The sequence below is a fragment of the Pseudorasbora parva genome, chromosome 7 (genome assembly GCF_024679245.1).
Source record: "Pseudorasbora parva isolate DD20220531a chromosome 7, ASM2467924v1, whole genome shotgun sequence".
In the NCBI taxonomy this organism is placed as follows: domain Eukaryota; kingdom Metazoa; phylum Chordata; class Actinopteri; order Cypriniformes; family Gobionidae; genus Pseudorasbora; species Pseudorasbora parva.
In genome coordinates this window covers 42851984-42878313 of record NC_090178.1, presented here as the reverse complement: position 1 = coordinate 42878313, position 26330 = coordinate 42851984, and the positions used below count along the sequence as shown (strand labels likewise).

Genomic DNA, 26330 nt, shown 5'->3' with positions numbered 1-26330 from the left:
GGCTGTTGATTGGTTTGCCGCCTTCTTTTTTTATTCTAAGTTTTGGTGTTGTGCCATGTGCCATGTGCATTTATTAAATTGTTCGTTTTTGTTAATTTTCCTTTTGAACAATATAAAAAGTATATTAATTTTCCACTGTATTTTTATACCAAACAGCGTTTTTGCTACAGTAGGCTACTTGTGTTGTACTAGGCCTAAGTTAGGCTATAATATGTTTTTTAAATTTATTTTAAAGAACAAATTTTATTTTATTTTATTCAAAACTATTTTTTTTTTTGGACATGTAACTGTTACAGTTTGCATTTTTGATAATAAATTATTAAAATGCGCAGGCAGTCTGATTGCTGTTTTTAATGTTATTTTTAGCCTATAACGTTCCGGCCACTGATTTTTGTGTCTGTAAGTGCTGTATACTTTAAACGCTTTACTATTCTGTTTTAAGCACTTCATTTTTAGTTTGAACGCGCTAATATCATGCTTTAGCATTTTCTGTCATATGGAAGTGTTAAACTTCAACTTGGACTATACCTTTCCTTATACGCAAGTTTTTTAAATAATATCATAAATGAATGATTATTCGACTAATCGCTAAAATGCAGGAGTGTTATTCAACTAGGAATATCTTTAGTCGGGGCAGCCCTACCTGTAACTACTGCCTCTGATGGGGAAATGACAGGGATATCTAATGAATGGTTTTGAGATGAGGATATAAAGCTTCTTAGCTGAAGATATTTGAAAAAAATTTGGTATATCATATTTGGTTGATATTACTGCAAAGGACATAAAAACTTCATCTTTACTGTACATATCTTGCACTTTCCTCAGCCCCTTTTCAGCCCACATCCGAAATCCAGCATCATATTTCCCTGGTTTAAACCGAAAATTACCCCAAACAGGACTAAAACGTGACCAGGAGGGGTTTAAATGTAAAAATGTACATGAATTAAACCAAATATAGATCAAGTTCAATACAATAGGGTTATCTGTATTTTTTCTCAGGTATTTGTGGTCTGCTGAATACAGGTACAATTGCAAAGGTAATCTTGGTGTAGTAGAACAGGATTCTAAATCCATCCATGCAGGAGGGCTTTCAGATGAAAAGTAAAACATAATTGATCGCAGCTGAGCTGCCCAATAATACCATTGGATGTTTGGACATTTAAGGCCTCCCCTGTCAAATGGTAGGTATAGTAAAGATAGACGTAGTCTGGGATGTTTACTTTGCCAAATAAAGTTGGTAAACAATTTCTTAATTCTAGTAAATAAGTATGATGGAGGGGGTAAGGGGATATTCTGGAACAAGTAGAGAAATGTAGGGAGTATATTCATTTTTAGAATATTTATCCTGCCAATCATTGAGATGGGTAAAGATGTCCAACGTTCTACTAGTGAGGTAGTAGCTTCCAGTGTGGGGTCATAATTGATCTGTGCAATCTTATTCACCTCAGGGACAATTTTTATACCCAGATATGTGAAATTATCTGGTGATTTGAAGGTAGAAGCATACCCCTGGCTATTTTCCCTTTCTGATTCATTAAGTAACATTATAGATGATTTTGAATGGTTAACTTTATATCCAGATATTTTCCCAAACGTTTCAATTAGATCTAGAAGTCCAGGGACAGAGCCGCTCAGGTTTTTCAGGAGCAAAATTACATCATCAGCAAATAATGCTATTTTATGTTCCAAGTGACCTTCTCAGATTCCATAAATGTTACTATGCATCCTCACCGCTATGGCAAAGGTTCTATTGCAAGGGAAATAATAAAGGTGATAGACTTCCTTGCGGACAACTCCTAGAGATGTTAAACGGTTTAGAGACCGCATTATTGGTCAAAACTACAGTGGTGATCCCAGCACAAAACAATCTAACCCATTTTCAAAATGTATCCCCAAAAGCAGACTGATCTATATAGATCTATATCACTATATTTTCTCCCAACTATATCTATAATAACTACATCCATTTTAGACACAAACTTGTTGTGTTTAAGAGACTCTCCAAGCCGGTCATTTTCACATAGATGTTTTTGTACATTGATCGTTTAGACGCGAGTATGAAACCAAAAGGGTAATTTGATCGTCTCGTTGCGGGCTGTTTCGGAGAGCGTGCCGTCTTGGTCACAACCTCTTGTGTACATTTTTGTGCTTTTAATCGCTCTTTTTATTATTAAACGCATCCCACAATTTACCAACAGTAGCTAGACTGTATTTTACAACAAATCACTGATCGTGCTGATTCTGTCATTGCGTTTGAGTTTTGTGGAGAAATGAGAGCGTAGGCTACTGCTGCAAAGGGAAGTTGAATTAAGTTGCGCTAGACATAAATATTATAATCTTTGGAAGCCAAAATCTAAAATAAAATCAGACTATCACAAATATAAAGTGTAACCAGGCTTGATGTAAAGAACAAACTTCCCCTCTAGTTATAGGTTACATTGGCATTGCATACTAGGGCTGAACGATATTCTGTTTTAACATCGACATCGCGATGTGCGCTTGCGATAGTCACATCGCCGGAACATTAGCCCATGGTGTATTAAGAGAACGGTAGCACACAGTAAACACGAGTTTGTTGCTGGAGTGACATGCACGTCCCTCATGCATGCACAGTGATTGGTTCGCTGTGCCGCTCATAGTGCCGCTGCTCACTGCTAAACATTCACTGCTAAAATGCGTGACGAAGAGAATCCGAAGAGGAAAAAAAAAAAAGGTTTGTACCAGAAATCATCTTTTTGGGACTATTTCGGCTACATAAAGGAGGACGTTGAACAAAAAGAGGTACTTTGCATGGAGTGTCTTGTGGCCACAAAACAAGAAAACACCACCAATTTGTCTGATCACTTAAAACGGCACCACAAAGATCTTTACGACGAATACAAAACAGGGCTCGACATTAACGCTTGTCCGGGACATGTGGGAAAATGAGAATTTGAAAGAGAATTTTACTTGACTGACAGACAAGAGCCTGATTAAAACAAAAAATAACTAGCGAATCACCAAAATGCAAGAATGTTTGTGCATTAATTTAGTGTAAGTGGCGATCAATTGTGGATAATAATATATAATGAACTGATGATAATAAGGTCGAATAATCGTGCAGCCTCTCGAGGAGAAATCACAACACTCGAACGTTTTCCTGAACACCATCCCAACTGAAAATGACACTGATTTCATATGACAGTTCCATAAACAACTAATTAACATTCGCTTACTCACTTACATTTTAGATGCAATATTTAGTGTTGTTGTTCTATTTCAGCAGTGAAAATCATTTACAGCAGACCCGTAACACGTCTTACTCATAGCAACAAGTGTGAACGATTCAGCGTTTGAATGAATCGTTTGAATGAACGACTCAGTGACTCACTCATTAAGACGGTCACCTGCTTAGTTTCATGTTTGCGCATACTTTCCAACATTTCGTAATATCACCGAATAATAATTATTGACTTCAGCCTGGATTGATGGCTCTCAATATCGCAATATATATCGTTGGGGGAAAAAATATCGCAATGTAATTTTTTTCCAATATTGTGCAGCCCTATTGCATACTATAATATATAAGCTACAATAAGTTTCCACATTTGCAGAATCACAATTAAACATCTATACAATACAAATACAAATTCATCACTAAAACAAGCTAATATCCAACTATCGAATGAATTATTCCACTCGTGATCTCCTGAGTATTTGAAAGACCTACGACATAAGCTGCAGTTCCACCGTAGGAACTTTCCCCAGGAACTAGGAACTTTGGGATGGTACTCTGTGTTTTGACCGCAGGGACCAGGGTCTAAACTAAGTTCAAGATAAAAATGGCCCCCTAAATAATGCAATATCATCGTATAGTATATCATACTAAATATCATAATTTATAATTGAGAAAACCGCAATTCACAAGCGTGTATTGAACCGTGAATGCCGTACCGAACGTTTCATTATTATATTGAAAAATGTGACATCCCTAGTCCTCGGTACCAATTTCGGTACCACTGCAAAATGTTTTTTTTTTTTTTTATTTCTTTTATTTTTGTATTTGTCATGAACCGGCTTTTTTTTATTATTATACGGTTGTCTGAGGTCAACGAATGACGTTCGTGTGGTTTTTACATAAAAAAAAAAAAACATCATAACTAATAAGTAATAGGTTATTTTCTACACTGGTTTTGAGGCTCTCTCCTGAACGCTGGGTTTTGATGGGCGTGACACACTGGAGATTTGGAAGTAATCGCCCATGGCTAGGATTGGAGAAGATTTGCATATTTAATGAGCTTCAGCTCTCCTTCTCAGTTCAGTTCACATGAGGGAGGGATTGATTTAAAAGCGGGATGATTTGGAATGATTCTCTCGACCACAGGGCTCAAGAGAGAAATTTTATTTCTGCCGACGGGCGTACATTTTGGTAGCCCGTCTGGAGAACACAAAGCCCCGGGACTAACTATTACATATAAAAAAATTAATTAAGTATCACATTCCTAATATTAGGATCTAAAGGAAGCTTATGCAGCGATTGTGTTCTTCTTCAATATATCTTGATATCTTCTTCAGCATGTTTATTGCTGCTAGTGATCCGATGAGTTGGTGGGCGGGGCATGGCAGACACTGCCGTCAGTGTATGAATGAATGTATGAATGTGAGGCAATATGTAAAGCACTTTGGATGGCTATAGGGTCTGTTGAAAGGGCTATATAAATGCAGTCCATTTATCATTTAACAGAGACACACGGCAGTTCGCAGCGATTACAAAGACAGCGAGCGTTACGTGCGCGCACGAGCATCGGCACCTGTCATTCACACAGAATAGCTGAACATGCAGGAGTAGTATCTAAATAGTATTTTGCAGTTTAATATTCACATACACTAGTAAATAATCGGCTACAGTCTAGAGCCCTGCACAGAAGCGACTGAACGCAGCTGCGGGTACTGGATATACTCATGAGTCGGTACTACAGAAATGCTGATATTGACACGTTTTTTTATTTATTTCAGTACCGATAGTGACATCCCTAGTGCCACATGAATACCAGACCATTTTGGCACAAAACCTACAGGCATCCATTAAAGTGCCCTACCATGCTATTTTAAAGGTTCTTAATATTCTTTTGGAGTCTCCTACAATAAGTTTACAGCATTCAAGGTAAAAAAAAATACTTTGCAGCATCACCTTTCTATCAAAATGATTGGTCAGATGGCCGTCTGGTCTACCACTTACAGCGCATGTCAGAAACGAAACACCCATTACCATCTGATTTCCAGCTCTGGATCTATCTCAGCACTTGCAGTGATACAAACAATAATGATGGCATCAGTTTTACCCTATAAATTTGAGCGCAAGTCCTCATCCTTATTTGGAAGCGAATGCTAAGTGAATTTGCTTTCACAGCAAAGAAAACAACATCTTCCACAAACCAAACTTTTCCAGGGCTCAACTACAACTAGTGTTTGAGGGCGGGTCAAAGTAGATGTTCACAGGCAGCCAATGAAGAACATCGTAGGGCTGGGCGATATGGCAAAAAAACAAACAAAAAAAAACTTGTTTTTTTTCTGAATGATTGACCTAGTCAACTTCAAAAAACAACTACAATATGAATCAGGTAACCTTCTCTTTATTAATCATCTGGTTAAAAAAAAAGTTCCAAGTGCACCACACATGAAGTGATCAACATGGTCTAAATGTAAATCAAATTATATTTATTTGTTAAATATCTTTGCAGAAGATACGCATGAAATACGTTGGCAAATATTGTACAAATACATCTTAAACATGTCCTATACACTCAATAAAGAATAATAATAAGAAAAAGGCTACATATGTCTTATAGGTCCTGCACACTGTGTGATTTTTCTAAATCCTTTGCGAATGTCCCTTGTCCGACTGTACAAACATGATCCCCGATGTAAGCCATGTCACACTGTAATATCTCAGTTGTCATTAATGTCAGACTGTACGATAGTCAAGCCGCGCTGAAGAGGGACGAGCGCAAGAAAACTCGCCCGGAGTTTTAAATCATCGACGAATGACATCAAATCTTAAATTGGTTAAAAAACAATACATCATAAATATATGGAATAGTATATACAAAGATTGATTAATAATAATAAGATTCCGAGTTATTTTTGGCCAGAACATACACAAAACTTTTTTTTTTTTTTGCAAAACGCTATATATCCAACTTACTCTATATTCTACTACTGTAATACCTTTAAGAAAAGAGTGTGTGTGTGTGTGTGTGGTGTGTGTGTGTGTGTGGTGTGTGGTGTGTGTGCGGTGTGTGTGCGTGCGTGCGTCACAGATCAACGTTACTCGCAGTCGCACGATGACCACAATTACTCTTTGGATGAATTCCCTCCCCTGAATGCCTTGCCCGTTTGGTCTTCTCCCTTTGATGATTTTCTTTAGCTGCCTTCCTGACCAGCTCCAATCCGTCATCGAAATCCATAATGTTAGCTTGAATCTGAAGCTTTGATTCTCTGACTGACAGACAACTGTTGATCAGTGACGTAGCTTACGTGACTGACAGCTCGCCTACAGTATAAAACAATTAAATGGTAAACATTTTTTAGTAAGCCTATTGAATCCTCTTTTTAAAAATATGTTTTTTGTTTTGCTATTATTGTTAAATCACTGAGCAAACTCGGAGCACTTCACCGGCGGTGACTCTCTCCTCGCGTGACATCCTGAGCTTGTGCAGCATACGTTATATCGCACTTTGTAAAGAAACTGGGCTGGCGGATATCGCGTTTTGTGAAAAAATATATTTTGTAGTAAGCTTAATTTTTTTTTTAAATCTTATTAATAGCAGCAATTCACAAATAGATTAAGTTACATCTAAACAGTGATTTCCAATAATAAAATCCAAATGTCAAAAAATGGCGTCTATCACGTTTTGCAACCGAACTCTTCATATGGCTAAAACATAAAAATAAAACATTTAAATATTTTAAATATTTTTTATGTATAAAATATTATGTGAATGTAGTATAACGACTTAAAACTACAACTAAATTGAAGGCACAGGTGTGGTCATGCTTTACTTAAAATCTGAATGTCGAAAAACTATGAACTATGAATTCTAAGACCATGTCTGGATTTTCTTTTAAATGTGTTTATCAAATAAGTTTGTTGGCCTAAAGACACATTTGCAGACTTTTGTCTAATATTTGGCAAGGAGAACAGCTCAATTAATGCTACCATGTGCTCACTCGACAATCGTTTCACACTTTTGAATGTATGAGACTAGGGATGTCAACGATTAATCGATGATCGATGAATTCTCGATAAGACATTTGAGCGATAAGACTTGTCGATCATCGATTAAGCAGGGTCATGAGCGTGCGTGCAGCTCAACCGCGAAACGGGAGGAAAAATGAAGCGAGCGTGCCCGAGTTCTCCTAGGGACCATTTTACAGCTGGAGTTACTCCTTCATCATGACTGCAAGTTTACATGTGCATTCACAGCCTTTTGTTTTGTGCAAATGCAAGTTGTAATATTGTGTTTATTTTGTGCAGGCCTATCTATAGCTGATTTATCTCATAAGGATGCATTTGGTTAATAATTAACGTTAGATGCGAGCGGTAGTAAAAGCGTGGCGGTGATCAGCTTCAGTGTGCAGCTCAAACAGCAATGCACAGCTAATGACTATGATTGGGACTGTCATATTACACAACATTAATGAGAACACTACTGTAATAAAACATTGTGATTGTTAAGTATTTGGGTTTATTTGCCGTGTGTTTCATTGCGTTGCTCCAGGAAGAGCGCGTGCACAACATGAGTCTCGGTCACGCATTCTGACTCGCGCATGTAACTTAGTTCAAGTTCACTTGTGCATTCGCATCAGATTGTGCAGAAGTAATTTGTAATATTACATTTATTTTGTAACGTTATATGTGATCAATCATATAGGATGCGTTTCTTTTAGCAAAATAAAACGCACTAGCAAATGGCTTCAGTGTAACGTATGGCTACCGGTTTTCATTCAGTGCTTCGGCTTTAGCGCATACAGAGCAATGCATAATAACTATGATTGGGAATGTCATATTACATAACATAAATGAGAACATTTTAATAAATGGTTGTAAATTCATTGGGTTTAGGTGCCGTGTTCAGAGCGTTGTTCCTAGAGCGTGAGAACACCACGCGTCTCCCATTCTGAATGAATATCAGCAACTCAATTCAAGTTCACTTGTGCATTAGCATCATTTTGTGCAGATATAATTTGTAATATTTTGTTAACTTTATATAAATCTGATTAATCTCATATAGGAAGCTTTTTGTTGAGTTGATGCGCTTCAGTGTAACTCCAGTGTTGATTCAGCGCTTCAGCTCCAGCTCACGCAGTTCAAACAGCAACGCACGACTAATAATAACTATGATTGGGACTTTCACATTACATAACATTAATGAAAACAATATTTTAAAAATCGTTTTGAATTAATTGGGTTTAGATGACGTTTCAGCACGTTGTTCTTGGAAGAGCGTCCACACATTCTGAATAACAGATCTGAGGCGGTGTTGGTGTTGTATTAGCTACAGGTTATATTTGGTTATTAAATAAGTCATTTAATTAAATTATAAATAACATCAACTAATTTTACAATCCCATAGCTCTTTGTTTAGATTAAAAAATCCTTCTCATTCATTTGGTGAAGAACATGCGTTTTGAGCAGCATTGCACATCCTGTCGGCTATAAGACACTGCTGTAGACGCATATTTCAGAATTATGGTTAACGATTAATCGATTAATTGATCGTTAATTTAAACGACGATCGATCATGGGAATTTGTGAAAATTGACATCCCTAAGTCAAATACACAGAATTATGTAAAAATGTCTGTCTTTACTGAGTATTCGCATAAACACGGTTGTGTCTAACGTGAATGTAAATAGTGCAATAGTACGCGTGCAAATATTACGAGATCTAAATGTTATTGGTTGAAACGAACGCTGGAGATTTTGTGATATTCGATCTTATGTTAGGCTATGTGTGTGCGTTGATCAGTGTAAAAAGAAAATAAATGTCTAAATTAGATGGTCTGAATGATTCACTGACCTGCCGATCTCTTAAGAAGTCTTAAAGTCAGAATTAGGGCTGCAGCTATCGATTCTTTTTGTAATCGATTAATCTACCACTTAATCGATCGATTAATCGGATAATAATTACTTTTCCTTTATTAAAGAGCAATAAGAGAATACGACGGGTATCTTAAAATTAACATCTAATTTGTTTTCTTTTTAGAAAAATTAAGTTTTATTGCTGAAATTGCATACATTAATGACTGTGAAACTAAACAATTTAAATGCATACAATTGCCATTTATTAAATAAAAATCTATTTCAAATTACTTTAAAAAGGTAAACATTGTTCAATCTAAAACTAAACCTACAACCAATAAATCTAAATAATAGTAATATAAATAACAATAATGCCAATATAAATATTCTATAAATTCTATATAATATAAATATTATAATATTCTATAAATAATATAAATAACTAAACATTGTATTTATGTTGTGCAACTTAACTTTCATGTTTCAGCTTCAGCTCGGGCATGACATAAGCATTTACTGTCTTATTTACTCCTTTAGTGAAGCAAAACATATTGGACAGGTTAACTTGGAACAAGAGATGTGGGGATCAGCTCTATCGTCACAGAATCAGCTGTTAGAAGTAAACCATCCACCCGCACGTCACAACTTCAAATCCTCTGTGTTAAGCGCGATGCTATCATCACATATTAGCTACACTGAAGTAGGTTGCTAAACAAAACAAAAAAAACTTATTTGGCAAAATTACATTTACATAAACCAGGGTCGACAACCTACATCACACAGAGGAATAACCGCTAGAACGTGATCAAACGCGAGATATGTTTACTTCAGTTAAAGTTTATCACACATGCTGATCTTTTGAGCTAATCATTCATCATTGTAACACAGCTTGTTTTAAGTTAGTAGCTATAAACATGATTAGTGTGATATTTAAATTACACAAATCAATGAAAGCACGCAGCTCTGAGCTCTGAAAGCACAAGCGCTGCTCATCACAAACGCGTGCGCGTTACAGCTTGTTCTGATGTTTGTTGCGCCTAGTATTGAGAACATCTAATGGTGCATTTCGAAGATATTATCAAGTAGGATATATAAAGTCTCATTAAAGATTTCACACACATCACAATGACGGTGATCCATGTGCAAAGCTGCAAACTCCATCGAGTTCATGTGTTTGGAGTTGCTCGTATCTCCTCAGCTGACGCGTGTACTGCCGCAAATGAAACTTTAATGTTCAGCGTCGCATCCTGAAGCTCAACACACAGTTGTCTTCATTTAAAAACAGCGATATTAAATGATATTACCAGTGCTGATGCTCGCCCGCTCTCTCGCTCTCGCATTGCGGTCTTTGATCTCGACATGAGCTGAAAACGAAAGTTAAAGAACGACACGCATTCATTGCGTTTTAGCGTGATATGAGAGTTCTGCGTCTTTATTAAAATCAACATATTAACGATTTCTCTCATCCACCTGCAATTTTTGGGATGTTTACGCACCTGAACCGCGGATATAACCGCAATCCACTCATACTCCGAGTCCTTACACAAAAAATGTCTTTCTGAAATATCTGTGTGTAGTTAAATGGACTTAGCAAAGCATCGAGGCAGATGATTTTGCCTCGAGGATTTTTTTGATTCGATTAACTCGAGTTACTCGATGAATCGTTTCAGCACTAGTCAGAATAGTGACAGATGCTTCTTGGCTAGGTTTGATGGTTCTTCCTCAGTTTTATAAGCAAAGTAATTACAAATTTCACTTCTACTCCTCTCTTTATTTGGGCATCTTGAGTGAGATTCAACTGCTTTATCCATGTTGTTCGTCTATGTCAGTGGTCGGCAACTGGCGGCCCGCGGGCCAAAAGTGGCCTGCCAGCGATAATATCTGGCCCGCGCCCGCATCTGCCGAATCTGGCAGATTGTTCTGATAGAGGCTGGTTCTGTAGTAACGTTATATCTGTCAGTGTAACGGAGGCGAGCTAATGAGAACTGTGCAGGTAAACTCACGTCATTTCAAGAGACGCTCACTTCGTCTAGTGGCCAGTGGAAAATTACGCAGCATTTAGCCTCATCGCTAGAGCCTCAGACTCCCGTGCAGAAAAGACCCGAGTTCAAGCCCCGCTCAGAGCGGGCAGTGTGAATCTAGTTCAACATTCAATCAATTTTGTCATTAGTGATTTTAACTTCAAAAAAATATAGCAGTGTTTTAGCAGCAATGTTTTATTTTGGGATAAATTCAGAGCTTTCAATTTGAAAAGTTCTGAAAGACATTCAAGAGTCTTTGGAATAGATCGCTAGACACGCCTCTAAAACAGCCGTCATGAAATGTCTGGTATGATGATAAAACAAAGTATATAGTTTGCCTATATCGCGGGGCATCAGCACCAACATGTGAACAATAACAACTCAAATTCAACTTCCTTTTTATCAAAAAATATTGACAAGAACCAGCAAAAAGGTGCCATGCTTCGTCTCATTGTGCCGTCAGATATTATATTCTGTGACAACTTCAGTGCAAATTAGACACACCAGCTTTGCATTCACAAAACCAGGTAGGATACACAGATGTCTTCCCATTGTTCTTTGTATGCTCTATTTTCGCTGTTAACTTTCCTCTTTATACTCTTTGATAGTGCTATCTTAAATGTTGACATTGCACTCGATGTAATAATAATCGTTTAGCCTACCTCAAACACGATAACGATTGAAAAAAAAAATGTATTTTACGTCAAATTATTACAATAGGTTCCATGTGTAACAAGCAAATTAAAATACATTTAATTCACAATATAGAAAGTGGAAATAATAAAACAGTTCGTTAAGAGCACTCAAAAATGCCAATAATGGGCTTATCCAAAGCATCTTTTATTTTTTGAGTTATTTTTATTTGTTTATTTATTAATTTATTAAATTATCCCTTTACAATATTTTGGCCCACCATCTAGTGGCCAAATTTTGTTTTGGTGACCCCTGATCTATGTTGTTGTCACATTTGCCGGTTGTTTCGGGTCAGTTTGGGTAGCACGCTGCCATCTAGCGGTGAACTTCGGAAAAGCAGCATATACCGAAATGTGCAAAATCATATCGTACCATTTTAAATAAAATATATACCGGTATTTTTCCAGTACCGGTATACCGCACATCCCTACAACCCAGGCAACTAAACAAAGTATTCTGACATTGACTAATGCAATCAAAGACAGATATGTTTACGTGTCACTGACAAAACTGGAGTAAAGAGGGGGTTTTTTTCTCTTCATTATTCTGTTTTTTTTATTTTATTTTTACTGCGATTAGTATCATACCCTAGCCTGACAAGCCAGACCCACATCAAGATGTGTGGTCTGGAAACTCACCATAGACAGCTCAATCTGAGGGGCGGGATAAACGGTTGTCTTTCAAACTCCCTCTGTACGCGATAGGATAGCGCTACAACCAACCAGAGCAACGAAGGTGAAGCGGAGCTCGTTGACAGATTAAACATTCACCGTATCCGGTCAGCTAAACTCCGAACACATCTTCCCTTCTTAACCCTTTCGCACGTACGTTCTTAAAAATAAGACTGGCAGCCTGGCGTGAGTTTTTTTATTGCGACCGTTATTATGCAATGACATGCGTTCTAATTTCCATGGAAACACACATCAACCTTGACACGTGAGGTTTCGCAGTGACGCAGTCACAATGGCGCTTGTGGTGGATGACCGCGTGCAGGTGAGCACTCTATGAATGTTTTGCTTTATTTTTTAATTCAAAACCTTTCACATTATTTGTTAGCGTGTACACTCTATGGTTGACATGTTTCTGTTGCTATTTTTTCCCCACTGCTTTGAATTTCGCGTGCACACGGCTTTTTGCATCTCCCTCACAACATCCGCTTGACAAATGGTGAGTATATTTTTTCTTTTTTTCCTCCTATTTTGGAGCATATATAATTATTTACAAACATGCAATAAATATGAATAAAGATGTTAAAAAATTATCTTCTAAAACGAACAGTTACTCAATAATGTGGACGTTCAAATGTCATGTTTGTCGTTTTGCACATTGCAAATATTCCCCGTGCATTCGGTAAAGTTATTAGGGTTCAGTTGACTTGATACGTAACATGAATATATTAATGTTTTAGTGTTAATATTGTTACTGAGTTTTATATTTCACTAGCAAAGCAGAGAAAAGCTATATGGTCACGCCTCACTTACTATTAGCTTGCAAATTACATGATGTCAAATGCATACATGATGACCTTTTCTCTGGTTAGAATGTGTTTTATAAGTTTAGCATAATTCAAACGTATGTCATTTGTTAAAAAGAAATTGCAAAATGTACACATTTCATTCATGTTTTATTAAATCTCCTCAATTTAAGCTAAATGTTTTTTTTGTTTAGACTATTATACACTTTCTAATAAAATTACAAAACAAATTATAAATATAATTACAATGAACAACAATCAAAATAGTATTATAAACAAAACAATAAATATACTGTGGTAAAACGATCTTTAAAACAAACTATATACATATGTTTATACTTACTAATAACAAATAACAAATATAATTACAATTAATAAATAAATAAGTAAACTCTGACTTTTTACAGGATTAATAATTCTTCAGTGTGTGGTACTCCTCAAAACATGGGACAGCACACAAGGGAGTGTTGCACGGCACACACATGTGCTTGGTCATGCGCCTCTGCTTGCTCTTGCGTGTGCTGGAGAGGCAGACCTTGCAGTGCCGCCTGGTCCTGCTGCCCTGGGAAGTGGTCTGAGGGACTTCCGAAAGAAAATGCCTGGCTGTAAGGCGCAGAGGAGTGTCTAAGGCAGGTCGCCCTCCTTTGGATGGACACCGCGATGTACTGTACTCCTCCAGCAGCCCTCTCATCAGGTTCGTCCTGAATTGCAGGGAGGTGATTTCCTTTCCTACTCACAGTAGAACAAATTGATAGGGCGTAAGGAAGAGGATAGAATAGTATGTGACAGTGTGATCTGTTTATTATTGTACATTTTTTTATAGAGGGTATGCACGTGACCTCACTGTCAGCTGGAGTGAATTCGATTAAAATGTGATTCTCATAATTGCATGAACACACGTATGCCAATTTTAATCGCATTAAAAAGGCATGTAAACACCTTATATCTTATACCTTAATCGCAATATTGCAGCTCTGACCAAAGTGCATGTGCGCGGACATATACGGATGCTGTGCGTTGTTCACACAACTTCATGAATGAACTCTGTGACATTATTCTGAAGTTTTCTCTTCTCCAAAGGAGTGTGGTATAACTTATTAGCAAACAATTAAAATTGCATTAGAAGAGAGATTTTAAAAAAAATTATATATGTTATGTTATAATTGAATTAATTCTTTATTTAGTTATAATTGAATTAAAATATTTTAGTTATACCGTAATTAAATTAATTTATGGACTGACACAATCTGTTCAGTAAACCACTGTTTTAAAAAAAAAAATCTATTTTATATTTAGTTTTCTCTCCCCTGCTGTACCGAACCGTGACTTCAGAACCAAGGTGCATACCAAACCGTCAGTTTTGTTTACCATTACACCCTTAGTATATTGTATTTATTTAAAGCATTCACAGGCTAACTTCTTGTTAGTCCCATAGAGTCTATGCTGTCAGTAACGGAAGCAGAAAAGATTAGTTCTTTTGATCGAGTCTCGGGTTTGAGTCTTTCGTTCTTCCTGTTAGTCCCATAGAGTCTATGCTGTCAGTAACGGAAGCAGAAAAGATTAGTTCTTTTGAGTCTCGGGTTTGAGTCTTTCGTTCTTCCTGTTAGTCCCATGCTGTGTGTGTGTGTGTAATATATATATATATATATATATATATATATATATATATATATATATATATATATATTACACACACACACACACACACAGTTGATTCAAAATGAGTCTAATTGAATTTGTGATGTTAGACTCGAATAGTCAATATATTTCCTATATTTGTATATGTCTGATATTAACTGAGAATTATATAAAAAATAAAATAAAAAAATAACTACGTGCTTGTTACTAAAAAGGTTGTGAACTAGTGTTCAATATGGTGACAAGTCACGTGACAAAAGAACGAACGACTCAAACTCGAGACTCAAAAGAACTAATCTTTTCTGTTTCCGTTACTGACAGCATAGACTCTATGGGACTAACAGGAAGAATGAAAGACTCAAACCCGAAAGACTCGTAAGAACAAATCATTTTTGTTTCCGGACCTGTGTCACGCACGGTCCGGGTGGCCCAGCCCCCAGCCAGATCTGATCAGGGTCAGACACGAGTCGACAACTAACGTCTCGAGGAGTTCGAAGACACGAGAGGCAGAGAACACACGTGATAAATATGAAGTTGCAAAAGAAAGAATGTTTTGGATCAGGAGGTGAGGTGAACTAACAGAGTTAGTCTGCAATAGCCTGACCCAACAACTAATCAATTATTAATCATTTCAGTTTCTTATAAAGTTGGCTTTGGTTGCGTACCCTATAGTTTATTTTTATTTAGTTTTAAAATGTAATCAACATTTCCAAGTACTAGATGTGTTGGGCTATTTAACATGTCATTTTGGTGAAAAAAGATTTGTTCATTTTGCTGAACGAGACCCACAGATCCAAGTCCTCACTACTACAGGAAAGTGATATCCATGCAAACCCTTTATAACACTTTTGTTTACATTATTTGAAAATGTAATCACTTTTTATCTTGTTTATATTCTTTGATTTATAGAAATATCTTACCAGTAATTTGCCGGTAGACAATGTGGCTGTTCAGTAAAACTGTGTCAAGTAGGTGAAAGAAGATCTTTTTGTACCACTTGGTAGACTTTCTGGTGCATTCAAGAAAACCAGTCATCATGTCCGCTTTGTCAACTGCTCCCATCTTTTTGTTGTACTCCAGCACACAGACTGGCTTCATCTTAGCTTGCCCAGTGATGTGATCCAGCTTCCCTGTGGCTGCCATACCAGTTGGGTGGACAGTGGTAAGGACATGGACATCTCTCTTATCATGCCATTTGACTGCCAACTGTGATCCATTTTCCTTGAATTCCACCTCACCCTTTGTCATTCTACAGGTGAATGTTGGCATCCCTTTACGGTTTGCACGCACAGTCCCACAAGCTCCAGTGCCAAGAGACAAGAGGTGCTGGAAAAGTGTGGGACTACTGTACCAGTTATCCACATAAAGGACATGACCCTTTCTGAGGTAAGGTCCTAGTAGTGTCATTACAACAGACCCAGAAATCCCAAGTCCTTGGTGGTGTTTTATGTCACTGTTAGATCCGGAGTAAATGATCATGTCCTGCACATAACCAGTGAGCACATCACACAAAACAAAAAACTTGACCCCAAATCTGTGCCGTTTAGATGGAATATATTGACGAAATGCCAGCCTGCCTTTCCACTTCATCAGAGATTCATCAACACACAGATCCCGGTATGGCACAAAAATGCGACGAAAGGAGGAGGTGAGAGCAGTAAAAATATTTCTGATTTTTTTCAGAGGGTCATTTAAAACTGCTGTTGCATTGTTTGCAAAGTGAAGACACCGGAGGAGCAGAAGGAATCGGTCCTGTGAAAACAAAGACCCGAAAAACGGTGTCAAGAGCATGGGGTCTGTGCTCCAGTAATCCCGAAGTGATGGCTTTTTAATCACCCCCATAAGGAGAACTGCCACTAAAAATGTATACATTTCAGGGATATTTGTTGGAACCCATTTAACCATTTTTCCCCTCACTTCTTTTTCTTTCAAGTCAGAGGCATAGCGGTTCGTTTCCTCCACAATTTCTCCGACAACTTCTTCAGTGAAGAACAATTTAAAACAATTTACCTCACTGGGGGATTCTGGTGGATTTTGCACTCCACACTGTTGGTCCTCAAAAGTGCCTGGGCCAGGAGGATTAAAAAGGTTGGTTACCTTCCAGGATGACGAGCTTACCTCAGCTGCATCATTTGATGGTGAAATATGCTCTGGCGTTGTGGAAAAAGTCTCCTCTTCACCCTCGATGTTGTCAAGAGCTTCAAGGTTCGGGGGAAGGTCTTCATCACTGTCACTCTCTGCCTCACTGTCAAAATTCTCCTCATCAGAATTAAAAAAAATCTCCTCCATTTCCTCACTTGTCAGTTGTCTTCTTTTGAAAAAAATGTCTGCCATTTTCTCTGAAGTAGTTAAAAACTGGTAAATTGTATTGAAGTTGTGTCTGCAGTGGGTACCAACGCGAGTGTGAGGTAACAGTGACGTCAACAGTGACATAACTTGTCAGCGGGAAAAAATGCTTGCAATGCATGACTGTTCAAATGTTTTATTTAATAATTTTTAAATCAAATATTTTCAAACTTCTTAACTAAATTAAATGGATGCAAGCTAACTCCTTATGGTTTATATATTTATTAAAAATATGTATGTTAGTTGCTCTGTAATTTATCACGGCTGTGGGTGTGGCGTCGTCATGTGTTTACAACAGTACCAGGGAGGCAGTCAGCTGGATTTGCGACACAAGATCACCCCCTTCTCCTGATTATATGTGACATTACATGAGGGAACAGCTCTAGACTGATCATATACATCAAATGGTAGTAAATGATTGTGTTAGTTGATATGTAATGTTATAGCGGGCTAACGTTATGGGCATTTGTGCCGCGATTATGTGTTTACAACAGTGCCAGGGAGGCAAAGCTAACTGAATTTTTAACACAAGATCACCCACTTCTCCTGATATATGTGATTTTACGTAAGGGAACAGCCTAGACTGATCGTTCACGTCAAAGGGTAGAAAATGATTGTTGTTTGATCTGTAATGTTATCACGGGCCAATTATAACACTGATATCTTGCTGTTATATATATATTAGTATGCAGTTACAAACTATATTTAGTGTTTGCTGATATTTTTGTGGTTGTGTAATATAATTTGAAGTGTATGAAACCTAAAATAAACATTAAAAGACACCGAGCTAAGTCAGTCTTTCATTCACTCAGTCTTTGGCTCAGCGCCAGTCAGCGCGCTAAAACAGATTTTAAATTTTGAATTCGGCAGTTGATCACTGAGCGTTCTAATCGCACCGGTATGATCGTACGCACCAGGGACCAGCACAGAATGATCATACGGGTTTGATCGTACGTGTCAAAGGGTTAAGAATGACTTCAGTGCCGTTCTTTGTTCTTTTCTCAGAGAAAAGCTTAACTCCAAGTCTTCCAGAATCGCAGTCAAAGCTGATTCGAAAGACCGCCGCCGTTCGCCACGCAAACGCAACTCGGCCGTCATCATTATGGCCCCCGCCCGCCGACTCTATACACGATGTGATTGGGCCGTCCAGATTGTGAGGAATACAGCTCAGAAGGGTATTGAGAGTTCCTAGAAGACACTTGCCGCTAGGGTGCGTCTAGATTTCTAGGCTACTCATACCCCAATTAACAGCAAAAATGATGAGCTCATATATAGTATGTTTGTTACTAGCCAATGCTTTAATCTACCTGTGTCAAATGCAAAAAAATATCCAGTGACAGGCCTAAACACGACTAAATCTCGATGATTTTGACTATCAATATACTCCATTATATTCATGTCACGTAACGCTGTAAACATGAACTCCGTTCTTCAGCACCCCAAAAATGATTGATCATTGCTGTCACGTCTGAGCACTCCTAGATTACACCCCTACTCAGAGACAGCAATGCTATTAAACCATTCCAGTGACAACACATGCTACTAAAGCCATCAAAATCCTAAAGTTACCAAAACAACTTGTAGATGAGGTTGTAAATTACAGAAAGTAGAATTTTATACTAATTATTTCAAATATATCTAATGACAAGGTCATGTGATCCATCTGAATCATTACTCAGCATAATGGTGCTTATAAACATCAATACAAAAATGACAGTTTGAAACCACATTATTTTCCCGTTCAAATATGCATTCACATATTTCAAGACAGCAACCTTTTTTTACACAGTCTTTCAATTTCTACATTTGACATGTACATGTAGGCGATTGGTGCATGCGCATACCAGGGCCTGGCCAATCTCTCATCATGAAAAATGCCATACACATCTAAACATCAAATAATTGGAACAACAAATAAATGTTGAAACTATAAACATATCTCGTTTATTTCCATCAACTAGGGCTGGGACGGTTACCGTTTTACCGCAATACCGTGGTCACGTGACGCCTACCACGAGATCATCTGAGATCGTCACCACAATCACCGCAAAAAAAAAGGGTTTACATGCAGCCTTAATTTCTTTTTCATATTGTGCACTTTGTGATGGATAATGACATCATAATGTTTATAATTTGTAAACAAATATAAAATTTACTATAGACTACTCTGTATTTTATCTCTTTACATAAATACTACTATTACTATTTTCTACTTAAAAACTATAATGTTGTTATTTTACTAACCCAAATAAGGACTCATCTGCGATTCCGTGCTAGGTTGCACGTGAGGGGAAAAAAATAGACTAATTGTAGCTACTTTTTATTTTAATATAATAGCCTCTCTTTTAGTGTTGACAGGATACCAAAATTATGACTTCGATACGATACCAGACTAAAATACCTCGATACCGATACTAAATCGATACCACGGTAAAATAAAAATAAAAATGTATAATAATAATTATATATATATATAATATGAATATTATGACAACAGATCTTATTATTCCTATTGGATATTCAATGCTATGAATTTGATTCCATGGGGGGAAAGCGCTGCATATACTGTCAAATAGACATTTTTAATATAAAAAATTTGTCGTCCATCTATTGAAAGTCTAGGCAATCAAAAATTTCTTCTAAAGAGATTACTTTATATGATAAAGCTTTTAAGCTTTTTCTCATATATAAACATTGATCAATTACTATTAAAATTCTCACAAATATTTGCTAACTCTTATTTGCTAATATTTGCTAATGTTTTTTTTACAACGAGGTAATTGTGTTGCAATAACTTACACACAGCACAAGTAAGCTTGATTTCTAATGGTAAATTGTACTCGTAAAGACGAGTAATTTCTGTTATTCCATTTCGTGTGCTATTTTTTTCAAAAACGGAGCGGCCGGTAACGGTAGGATCCTTCTAGTTTCGCTTTAACTGAAGTATACCCCCATATGCTAATTAGGTCTAAAGCCCCGTTCACACCGCCAGCGATTTTGTCACTGCATGTCGCCAGCGCCAGAGATTCATGTCGCTAGTGGGCGTTCCCACTACGGGTTGCATATAAACGTCATTAAATATATTTGTACTATAGTACCGTTTTTATTACTAGTGTTTTGCAGAACAGAGCAATTTATTATTAGAATACATACACACTGTACTGTAATAGGTAGACCATATTGCATGCAGTTTAGTCAAAACTTACTTTATATCCCCACAATCCCAGACACGTTTTTCCATGCATCATTTTTTTAAATGTGTCTCTGTATGTAGGCTACATAGAGACATATTATAAAGAACAGGGGGCTTGCTAAAAGCTAATATCAACAACTCCTCCGGACACCGCAGTAGCAGCAGTAAAGCAGACGGATCACGTGCACCCCACTGACTTCACTCCTATTGGTTGTCGCTCGCGAAAATCGCTTCTCGTTTGCATAAAGTTGAAATTTCTGAACTTTTGTCGCGTGTCTCGTGTCGCTTGACACGCCCACATTCTGTCGCCAACGGTCACTGTCGCTCGTGTCGCCGGAAGTCGCCAGCGCTCCATTGAAATGAATGGGATAATGTCGCTTTGTCGCTGCGTGTCGCTGGCGGTGTGAACGGGGCTTAACACCTCACTCTCCCTCCATGACTCGCTCCATCGCTGTTCTCCATATCTAGTCAAGTTTTTAATGTTACTGTCTGTGTCTAGGCCTAAATCACCGGCGCATAATTGTGACAAATGTTGACATAGATTGATGTAAAAGTCACATCAAATGTCACATCAAATCCGCCTAGATTGTTCACACTGCAGCCAGATTGAAAAAAAAAAAAAGATCTGGGTCTGATTCAGGACCACATATGTATGTGGTCTAAAACTGATTTGAAAAAATCAGATCTGGGATAGATTTCAGTTTTCACACTACCTCTGAAGAAGTCTGACCTGGTCACTTGACCCCAAAAAAATCAGATTTGGGCCACTTTTGCCTGCAGTGTGAACGGGGCCAGAGGTTAACCGGGCTAAATGAGAATATGCGTTTCAACTCTCTGTCGTTCGGAGAGGAGAGGAGAACGCAGCTGGTATCGATACTGTAGAAACTGAGAATCGTATCATTTCATATATTCCAGTATCGATACATATCGAAATATTGATATTTTTGACAACACTAATCTCTTTACATAAATACTGTTTTCTACTTAAACACTATAATTTCGTTATTTTACTAACCCAAAAGGACTCATTCACGCTAGGTTGCACGTGAGGGGGAAAAAGTAGCTTGCTTCCAGAGGAGTTGTGCACATTTTTTTATAGGACTATCAACATACTTTTTTTTACTTCAAACCGTAATTTCGTTATTGACCCAGTGTTTTGTATGTGAACGCTGTTTTATGTGATTATTACCACAGGAGTAAAGCTTTTACAGGGGAAATACATTCACAGATGTTACTCAGACATCAGAACATCAGCTATAGATTAATGCCGAATGAGAGAGGGAGGCTAAGTCCAATTTAAGATTCGCCAGCTTTTTAATTCTGTTTTGCAATCTGGTCATCCGATATTCCGATTTCCGTAAATGTTAACAATAGGCCTAAGGTTAGTCTATTTTATCCCACGGGACCTCTCGTTTCTTTTTCCAAATCTGTGTGTCGCACTCATTTTTGCAGGGAAATATAAACGTTTCTTCCTTTCGATTGCTTAAGTCTGTTATACCCATTCACATCTTTTACTGTGGTAAAGTAGAAAAACACTGTAGTAATTTAATTTGATTTAACAGTTTGTGCTTGTTATTAGCCTTGAGGTGCGTCAAGTTTATTTGAATAGCGCAGACTGCGCAGTACACACGCAACGGTTTTACTTTCGTTTTCTCTGGCAGTGCATAATCAAACATAGCCTAAATGTCTTGACCCTTTGGAAGATAAAATTCGCTCTTCAGATGTTTAACAAATGTTGCTTTGCAACATCAGGAGAAAACGTGAAGACGAAGACATTCGAGAAGGTGTCTGGTCTATCCAGCTCGTGTCCCACATTCATCTCAAAGAGCAGACCGGCACAACGCATCTTTGCAGGGAAATAGGTTATCAAACAAATCTTTTTTCAAACAAATATTTAATTTTCTTATATTCTTAAGATTACTATTATTTACTTATAATAATTTAAATGTTTTACAGGCTAGTGTATTGTGTCACGGATGGAAAATAAATATGCATGCTTATGAAATGGATGTTTTAGCATATTTTAAAGGTCCCATGGCATGAAATTCTTATTTTATGAGGTTTTTCAACATTAATATGAGTTACCCTAGCCTGAATGTCCCCAAGTCGCTAGAAATTTTGATCAGTGTAAAACGAGTTCAGGCTGTCTTTCTCTGCCTTTGAGAAAATGAGAGCTCAGACGAGCTGATCTTGAATTCTCCTGTTATGACGTCATACCAGGAAAGGTTACCGCCCCTTCCTCTGCTTTGCCCGCCCAGAGAATTAGTAGAGAAAGGAGTCAGTTTATCAGTGGATGTGAGCAGCACAGGCTTTACCATACGGATTCAACAGCACCGCCACAAACAGTGAGTAACAGTGTTCATTAATGCCTGATCTGGGATCAGTGAGTTCGGATGTGTAGCTAAACATTCAAGTTCACACAGACTTTCTTTCTAAATCGCTTAAAACTGTTAGTCCTGCAGCTGGCCGTCTTGATGCATCAGTGAAGCAAGCCAGTGACTAAAACCATCAACTTCACGTCATTTCTGTTAGCAGCATGAAACAAATCTGTTATTTAAATGATTAAACTAGAGAGAGCATTCAAAGAACACTTTATAATGTTCGGATTGGTCAATCACCCGTTTGAATGACGCTGCTCATTATGCTCAACAGAAGCTCTTACTGTATTCATGTCGATGTTGTGTTTGTTGTTAGCTGTGGTGAAATCATTTTGTGAGAGAAATAACGTTGCAAAGTTCACTTGTGCTTATTCAGAGCTCTCAGATACAAACAAAATAAACTCGCGCTCTCAAAAACTCTGCACAATAACACTACTTCAGCAATCTCTCCCCAGCTCAGTCTCTCTCTCTCGCTCTCTCTCGACTGGCAGCAGCTCGCTGCAGCTGCTCTGCTCGCCCCCATCCGCACGTTATCTAATTTTAAATGCAAAGATGTCAGCCTATCACAACAGTGGGTGTTTTCACTGAAGACTCACAGACACGCCTCTTGAAACAGAGCATTCCAAACAGAGGGCTAAAATCAGTATAGAAAAAATGCCTTTTATTTCTAAATGATGTCATGTTTTGATGTAAAAACCATACTATCAATATAAGTGCACCCCAGGAGACATTATAAAATAATAAAACAACCCATGCCATGGGACCTTTAAAATGTTGGCTATATATATCTGGCATAGGCTTCTTCTTCTTCTTCTTTCGGCTGTTCCCTTCAGAACAGCCGAAAGAAGAAGTTTTTTCTGTTTTTTTTTTGTTTTTTCTGCTTAAAGTGTCATTCAGTCTACATTTTAGTCTTGTCTTTTTTCATCAACAATATTGTATGTTTATATAACGTTAGTCACAGTGTAGGCTACGCAGTGACTGTGATGTATTCTTAATACAAGCATGTAAAAACATAGGCCTACTTCAGTTCTCAAAAATATAAATATATAACATATTTTTTTTAAATGAATAGTCTTATAAGGTGGAAAAGGTGACGTTTGCTAAAGGATCGAGTTAACGATCTGTAAGCAAAGTATCTACGGTTGTATTTTGTAATACTAAATAATATTAACCTGTCATTAGACACACTATTTAGTTTTGTATGGTACTTGGAGTTTCCTATTGTTACTGTATTAGCATCTTGAGTCATCTAGACAATGCGGTCTCTCTAAGAAACTTTCAATTTAATCAGAAATTGTTTAAACAGTCAATAAGTAGATAAATTACTTAATGCTTGCAGGAATACAGTTGCCCTTTTCTTCAGTTTAAGACGCTGTGCGAAGCTTGCTTGAAATGGGCCGAACAAACGAACGATTTTGAAATAAATTATTGTGGTATCCGATTATAATAAACCTCAACCATGACTGTTGACTAGACGTGCAGATTTTCGATAATGCGATTTATCACGATAATGAATATGCACGATATTGTTATCGTGGGCACTTTAAAATATCGTAAATAATAATTTATTAACAATTTATAATTTTTTTATAATGCACTCAAGAATACTTTGCCCATCAACTGTATAAATGCTCAACACCGATGTATTCTGCGTTAAAGGGAAGCGCTCAGATATAAACAAGCCCAACTTGCGTTTGCACGACTGAACCGGTGAAGGAGACGCGCTGCTGAAGTGCCGCTCAGTGACAGCAGAGGGCGCTGATGAACTGCAGAATGCTCAATGTTGTTTATCACAGCACCAAATACTTAAAGGGGGGGTGAAACACTCAGTTTCAGTCAATCTCATGTCAATCTTGAGTACCTATAGAGTAGTATTGCATCGTTCATATCTCCGAAAAGTCTTTAGTTTTATCATATTTATAAAAGAAATATGGGCTGTACCGAGTCTTTCCGGAAAAAACCGAGCGCCTGGAGGCGTATCGTGTGGGCGGAGCTAAAGAATGACGAATGTGCACAAAGCGGTGATGTCCTCAAGCGTGGAGAAACCCATCGCTATCTCAGCTAATACCATAGGCTAGATAATGATCCACAATCAAATCTGAGGCTGAAATAAATTGAACAGGAGAAACGGCAACATCAGGATGTCTGTCTCTGTGGTATGTACTGTATTTAGGGGCCTTTGTGTGTCTTTACGTGCAGTTTATGAGGACATGATTCGGTTTATGGACTATTGTATGTGACTAGACCTTAGAGGTAGCAAGCAAAACGGTTTTGCACGTCAGAGTCAGACTAGTGTTATACAGAACAACAATGGAGTAACCGTTAGCGCATTTGAATGACGAAGCACGCGATCGTATGGTTTACTGATGTTTACTCATGCGACGGTAGCCAATAGCAGAGACATTTGAAGTTGATTTACTCACCGACTTTATCGCTGGGACCGCTCCGTCAGAAACACACTTCTTTGGTATGATTTGGTGAAGTCCTGTGACAGCAGTGACCGTGGAAATCCACTTTGCGACGCGACTGAAGCGATGCTTTGAAGCTTCCCGTCATTTCTGCGTTCAAATCGGTTCAAATGCAGCGCTGCCTTCCCGGAATGCTGTGCTGAAGCGTTGAAGTCGCTCGACGTCACCCATAGGAATAAAGTGGAGCGCGGCGCGTCATAAGTGTTCACGGACGACTGGATCTGCACCTGAGAGACTGTTTACAGCGTGCATTTCCTCTCTCTCCCTCTAGTTATGCGCGCGCGCACCCTACCGGGAGATGAGCCCGTACGGCCCATACAAGGACCTTCCGCTCTATTTAACGTCAAGTAGACCCATAGTCGAAAAAAACTCGCCGAAACTTGTGAAAAACTGGAAGGAGCATTTTTAACACAGAAATACTCCATCAAACGTCCAACATTCATTTTTGAAACTTTGTCTTTGTTTAGGATGGGAATCCAAGTCTTTAACAGTGTAAAAAGCTCAGTATGCATGAAACAGCATTTCACCCCCCATTTAATACTTAAAGACTTAATAGGCTATTTATTTTCAAACAAACATTTTTATGTTTTAATCTGGACTACAACATGCCCTAATAATTAGAAATGTTCTTTATATTTTTTTATTGTTCAGTAAAACTTTGAGACATACGACTTAATTATTACCAAATTGACAATGAAAAATACTTATAAAGAATGAACCATTCTAAGTAATGTTAATTTCTTAGTTACTGTTTAATAACATCACAATCAAAATCAAAATAACTTTTTTAATGGACCTAAGATAAAACTAACAATGATCAGTATTTCTTAACTAACATTAACAAAAACATTATACTTTCTGTACCAAATGTAGTTGTTGCTCAATCTTAGTTAATGCATTAAATGATGAGACCTTTTTGTAATTTGTAAGCCTACCTGTTGTTCTTTATAGTCTAATTCTTTTGCACTTTAATCTGTTTGAAAATTGTACTTTTACAGCTCTGAAAAAAATCAAGAGACCACTTAACATTGATTTCTCATTGTTTCTCAATGTTAA

The 26330-nt window shown here is 37.6% G+C and overlaps 2 protein-coding genes and 1 long non-coding RNA gene across 7 annotated transcripts in view; 1 reads left to right on the top strand and 2 right to left on the bottom strand.

The window, feature by feature from the left end:
* rprd2b (regulation of nuclear pre-mRNA domain containing 2b) overlaps window positions 1–26330 on the bottom strand; it is a 52347-nt gene that overhangs the window by 13493 nt on the left and 12524 nt on the right. The gene's annotated exons all lie outside the window — the stretch shown is intronic.
* On the top strand, window positions 12593–18207 carry LOC137083372 (uncharacterized). Of its 5 annotated transcripts, none has more exons than XR_010906492.1 (7): window positions 12593–12944; window positions 13659–13945; window positions 15799–15857; window positions 15970–16051; window positions 16145–16275; window positions 16437–16506; window positions 16573–18207. It is a non-coding gene; the product is annotated as an uncharacterized lncRNA (long non-coding RNA). The 5 variants fall into 5 exon arrangements; XR_010906490.1 differs by having other exon boundaries at window positions 16437–16537; window positions 16823–18207; XR_010906489.1 differs by having other exon boundaries at window positions 12593–12770; window positions 13676–13945; window positions 16437–18207.
* LOC137083370 (piggyBac transposable element-derived protein 4-like) lies at window positions 13661–16049 on the bottom strand. Its single transcript, XM_067449263.1, has 2 exons — window positions 15810–16049; window positions 13661–13980 (listed from the first exon to the last, which is right to left on the bottom strand). The coding sequence occupies exons 1-2, from the start codon at window positions 16030–16032 to the stop codon at window positions 13661–13663; spliced, it is 543 nt and encodes a 180-aa protein (XP_067305364.1). The 5' UTR covers window positions 16033–16049.

Excerpts from the sequence above, each read along its gene's own strand:
- LOC137083370 (XM_067449263.1), bottom strand. The coding sequence starts at position 16,032 with ATGGCAGCCACAGGGAAGCTGGATCACATCACTGGGCAAGCTAAGATG. Across the intron at positions 13,981-15,809 it reads TGTCTACCGGCAAATTACTG|GAAAGGAAATCACCTCCCTG; the intron begins GTAAGATATTTC and ends TACTGTGAGTAG.